Below are 6,000 nucleotides of genomic sequence, written 5' to 3'. Positions count from 1 at the left end.
AGACTGTCTACAGGTCAAATTAAATAACTTAAATAATTTAAGTAGAATGACAGTGTAATTTGTCCATTTTGTGTTATTACTCTGACCCCTATCAGGATTATAGACTAACTTACTTTCCACTATAGAGTATTTAAGATGTAATTTTTAAATAAATACTTTCAAAGATTTAAAAGCCTCTATGGCTTTTAATTGTGGTAAAATACAGATTTTTATTACGTGCTTAAAATAAAACTTTTTAAAAGAAAAATAGCAATACTGTAAAATATAGAGTCAGTAATATGGTGAATGCTGAAGTAATGTTTTAATCATTTTATAATATATTTATAATGCTTTAAGCATTTTGTAATAAATATATTTTTCAAATGCATATTTTATAATGAAATATTATAATCAAGTGATTATAAATAGAATATATTATAACTATAATATTTGTTATAAATAATTGCATTATAAATAATAAATTTAGTATTATAAATTACTATAAAATAATTGAACTATTTACAAGAAGTTTTTTTTAGTAACAGTTAGAAGCCAAGTGTTAAAAATAAAGATACTCAGGATTTTTTTTTAAATATAGAAATCTTTTTCATATACTTACAAATTTTTTATTAATTGATTTTTTAAAGAGAGAGAAACATCGCATTGTTGTTCCACTTATTTATGCATTCATTGGTTACTTTTGTGTGCCATGACTGGGATCTAACCCCCAACCTTGGTGTATTGGAATGATGCTCTAACCAACTGAGCTACCCAGCCAGTGTAGTCATTATTTTGTAATGACTACTTTCCTATATGGAATCATTGTTCAACTATTCAAGTTGTGATTCAAAATATGGGAAGGCATATGCATTTTTGGAGATACTTATAATAATAGCACTGAAATATGAGAGTATTTTAATTTGTTCAGAGTAAAGTAAGTATGAAGCTTCAAATTAAATATTACATGTTTCTTTTAAATGATTGAAAAGGCACATTTTGTACATGTAATTATCCTCATTTTCTTTTTTATTTTGATAATCTTCACTGGAGGATATTTTTTTTCTATTGAATTTTTGTTGTTGTTGTTAGAGAGTGGAATGGGGGCAAGGGGAGAGAAAGAGGAAAGAGAAACATTGATGTGAGAGAGACACATCTATTGTGTTGCCTCTTGCACCTACCCTGACTGGGGCCCGGAATCGAACCTGCAACCTATGACCAGAATCAAACCCATAACCCTTTGATGCGCTGGCTGACACACTAACCACTGAGCCACGCCGACCAGGACTCATCCTCATTATTCACTGGCTATTGAACCACTGTGATAAACCAGGACTTAAATACATTACCTCATTTAATTCTCACACACTGTGAAATAAGTGTTATTGTCCCTGTTATGCAGATGAGGAAACTGAACTCTAGGGAAGTCATACAGCCAGTAAGAGGAGATAGAATTTGAATCCACATGTTTTGGATTCTGTTATAGGAATCTACAAACATGCATATGTCTTTTTCAGAAGCGCATAAAACTGTATTTACCACAGAACTAGTTCATTTCTGACTTTATCAAGCTTGCTTGTAATAGCGTTGTAAAAACTTTCTTGCACTGTGACCCATAGTAAGAAGTACATTTCACATTGTGATCCAGTATACATACATGTATTTACATTTACATATAATTAAAACAAAAGTTTTATGAAGTTTACTGCATGTGAATATTATTGATATATTCTAATCTGTTTTATTCTCTTTCATGATAAGAAATGCTGCTTGCAACTAAACTTATTTCATATCTCTCTATGGGTTCTCAATTGAAATAATTCTGTACCAACTTAAAACATATGCAGTAAAGTGCTTTTCTTCATTATGGAACTTATATGTACTTTATAGGAAAGGAGAATGAAGGGGAAAACATCCCATGCGTTTGATCACTGAAAGACAACTACAGTTAACAATGTAGTGTATTTCCTTTCGATATTTTTTCTGATGGTATTTATATTGTTATACTTTTAACCATGATGCTTATATAAATTTGAATCCTAATTTTTTTAGTTTAGGATTTTTTACATTTATGTACACACAATGTAAATAATTACAAATTTTTTTTACAAATTTTGTTTAGAAAAACAGTAAGATCCCCTGCAATTTACTTTTCTCCAGAGCAACTACCTTAAATTATTTTAGATGATTCTTTATACATTTGCTTCCATATCTCTAAATAATAATGTGCTTATCATTGCTACATCTTGATTTTCCAATTTTGGTCATTATGTAATGACTTTCCATAATGACATGAAAATTTAACTTTTCTTTCACCTTTGCTTTAATTCTTCCCCCTTCTCATACCATCCTCACCATATAGTTATTTCATAATCTTGATTTTATAAGTAATTTATGACTGCATAAATTCTATTCACAGCTGAACCTTTGGAGTATGCTATGATTATTTTTTCTTACCTATACAATACCCCCACCCATTTGTCTTTTTTCCCCTATTGATGACTTAATATATTCATTACTAACTCATCGTCATACTTTTCCCAGATATACGGACCTCTTACTACTAATTTAAGAACAGTTGGTAATCTGTTAATCTCATCCTATTGAGGAACTTTTTACCAGAGTGTACTAAACCACTTCCATTTGGACTGGTTGATCTCTGGGTTTGCTGCACCAGTATCATCTTTGTATCCCCCTTCATAGTTCTAGGATCCTTTTCCTCTCTTGTATCCCATACTTTACTCTTTCTTGGAGAAATCTTTAAGTAGCTTCCTGAGAAAGGATGCATGGAAGATAAATTAGTTTGGACACTGCATGTCTGAAAATACCTTTTACCTTCACATTTTGCATGGCCAGCAAATTCCATTGGGTAATCTTTCCCCCTAATTTTGAAGGCTTAGCTTCTTTATTTTAGTTTTCATTATATATGGGCTCCTAAAGCAAACCCTGATTTTTATTGTAGATATTGAAAACTCTAATGTAATTCTTAGTCCTTTGTATGGAAAATTTTTTTTTCCCTTTCTTAAAGCTTATAGAATTCTTTCCATTTCCTCTAGTGCAGCGGTTCTCAACCTGTGGGTCGCGACCCCTTTGGGGAAAACACAGACCATCAGAAAACACATATATAATTACATATTGTTTTTGTGATTAATCACTATGCTTTAATTATGTTCAGTTTGTAACAATGAAAATATATCCTGCATATCAGATATTTACATTACGATTCATAACAGTAGCAAAATTACAGTTATGAAGTAGCAACGAAAATAATTTTATGGTTGGGGGTCACCGCAACATGAGGAACTGTATTAAAGGGTCGCGGCATTAGGAAAGTTGAGAACCACTGCTCTAGTGTTACATTATTTCACCATGATGTGTCTTGGTGCAGCCCTTAATGAGCTCTTTGCAAACCCATATTTTTTTGTAGTTCTGGGAAGATTGATTCTGAAAGCTTTTCATGATTTATTTTCCTCTGATTTCTTTCTGAGAGAGAAACATTGATTGGTTGCCTCTAGTAGTAGGCACAGTGTTTATCTCAGCTTTGGTGTATAACAATTAGTGAAGGGCCAAACCTTGCCTGCTACATTAGGAACTCAGCCTTTAGAAGACGGATGGGAGGGGCAGGAGATTTAGTCCTAGAGGTAACTAGAGTAACAGAAAAGATCAGCCGCAGAGAAAGGAAAGTAAATCATTGTTTTGCTAAGTGCTTTGTGTATGAAGATCAGAATAGAAGTAATGACAGAACGTATTCACTATTAGCCCTGGAGAATTATGGGATACCAGTTGTTATAATTTGATGGTAACTGTGCTTTTAATTGGAAACCTAGAAAAATGCTTCTTTTTCCATTATAGAAGATAAATGTCAACATGGAGAACGATTTGAAGATTGACTCATCATCTACCTTTGCTCTTCAAAGTTCTTCAGAGACATTGTTTTCCATTCAGCTGTTAGATTTCAGAACTAGTTTACTGGAAGCATTAGAAGAATTACGTATGCGAAGGGTAAGTACCTTTTTAAAGTGCTATTTTAATAGAGAACTGGATTTGTCCAGTTTAATTTTTGGTTTAAGAAAAAAAGACCTAACAAAATAACCTCTTATTTTGAAAGAAGAAATACAGTCCAAATAATGAAGCAAAAGAGAAAAGGATAAATTTAGTTGACATCAGGGAAAGGGAAATAAGAATTTATAAACCAAAGCAAAAAATATAGTAGATTTTCAGATTGTTAAATACTTGATAAATCAGCTAATATTTGTTGAGTACCTTGGAATGCATAGATAGCACTATAGTTAGACACTATGGATGATTTTGAAAAACTATTCTTTAGGAGATTACATTTTTGTTAAGGTTATGAGTTAGGTACCTATAAAATGATTAAATGATGAAACAAGATAACACATAATTGACAAAATAAATGTATATAGTAAGTATTCTGAGTTCAAAGAATAAAATATTCTTAGTTTTAAAGTGATAACCCTGAAGTTTTTAGGAAAGAGACGTCTAGTATAAAAATTTTAGCAGGAGATCGCTATTGTTCAAAGCTGTTCAATGTTTCTTGGGATTCCTTTTGTAGGAAAATTTTTAGCTGTGATCTTTTTGAGTGTTGCCTTCCCTTATTTCTTTTCTTCTATTACCTTGTTCTGGAACTCCCCTTAGGTAGCATATTGAATCATACCATTCTGTCTCTTTTTTTAATATAATTTATTGATTTTTTACAGAGAGGAAGAGAGAGGGAGAGAGAGTTAGAAACATCGATAAGAGAGAAACATCGATCAGCTGCCTCTTGCACACCTCCCACTGGGGATGTGCCTGCAACCAAGGTACATGCCCTTGACTGGAATCGAACCCGGGACCCTTCAGTCTGCAGGCCGACGCTCTATCCACTGAGCCATACCGATCATGGCCCATTCTATCTTTTATGACTCTTAACTCTTTTATAGTTTTTATATTTTTTCATTTATTGCATGTGTAATTCATTTTGTTGTTTCCTAATTGTCTTTTCAAATGTTTTTTTTCCTGTTATCTAACCTTGATGAGTTTTTATTTTCCAGGATTATATTTTTCATTTCTAGAGGTTTCTTCAAAGGATCTGCTATGGTCTGAATGTTTGTGTCCCCCCAGTATACATTTATTGAAACCTAATTTCCAGTATGATGGAATTAGGAGGTGGGGCTTTGGTAGGTAATTAGGTCATGAGGCCCAACAGAGCTCTAGCCCTTTTTGCTGCATGAATTTATGAACGGGGAAGCTCTCTCACCAGACACAGAACCTGACCATGTAGGCACCCTGATTTCATACTTCCAGTCTCCAGAACCATGAGAAATAAGTTTCTGTTGTTTATAAGTCACCTAGTCTATGGCATTTTGTTGTAGCAGCCTGAACAGACCAAGATAGGACTCAAAAATTTAGTGCTATGCCAATAAAAATCCAGTGAGATGTTTTTTAGAATTTGGCAGAATGATTCTAAAGTTATGTATATAAGAATATATATTGCCGAAACCGGTTTGGCTCAGTGGATAGAGCGTCGGCCTGCAGACCAAAAGGTCCCAGGTTCGATTCCGGTCAAGGGCATGTACCTGGGTTGTGGGCACATCCCCAGTAGGAGATGTGCAGGAGGCAGCTGATCGATGTTTCTCTCTCATCGATGTTTCTAACTCTCTATCTCTCTCCCTTCTTCTCTGTAAAAAATCAATAAAATGTATTTTAAAAAAAAAAGAAAATATATTAATATATACACGTTATACACCTTAACTAATACAATGTTATATGTCATATGTCAGTAGCTAGAAAAAAATACATGAGTATAGATAGAAAATAAAAAAAAGAATTGCTACTTGCTCTGTCAGATATTAAAGGCTTCTCCAATCTATAATAATAAAAGCATAATATGCAAATTGGCTAAATGGCCAAACAGCAAAATGACCTTCAAGACAACCACGCTATGACATGTACTGTCGCCAGGCCAGCTAAAGCGTGTGTGATGCGATTGGTCGGGAGGCCCCACCATCACCCCATGATCATCCT

At 33.4% G+C, this 6,000-nt stretch overlaps 1 protein-coding gene across 1 annotated transcript in view; it reads left to right on the top strand.

Annotated features, from left to right (window-relative positions):
* The first annotated feature begins 3,832 nt into the window (after positions 1-3,832).
* Positions 3,833-6,000, top strand: part of CCDC73 (coiled-coil domain containing 73) — a 65,729-nt gene continuing 63,561 nt past the window's right edge. Inside the window, exon 1 of the mRNA XM_059709213.1 lies at positions 3,833-3,978. Within this exon, the coding sequence (XP_059565196.1) occupies positions 3,844-3,978 (135 nt within the window). The 5' untranslated portion in view covers positions 3,833-3,843. The remainder of the gene's footprint in view (positions 3,979-6,000) is intronic.

This window comes from Myotis daubentonii, chromosome 9 (genome assembly GCF_963259705.1).
Source record: "Myotis daubentonii chromosome 9, mMyoDau2.1, whole genome shotgun sequence".
NCBI classification, from domain to species: Eukaryota; Metazoa; Chordata; class Mammalia; order Chiroptera; family Vespertilionidae; genus Myotis; species Myotis daubentonii.
This window is presented reverse-complemented; position numbering and strand designations above follow the sequence as displayed.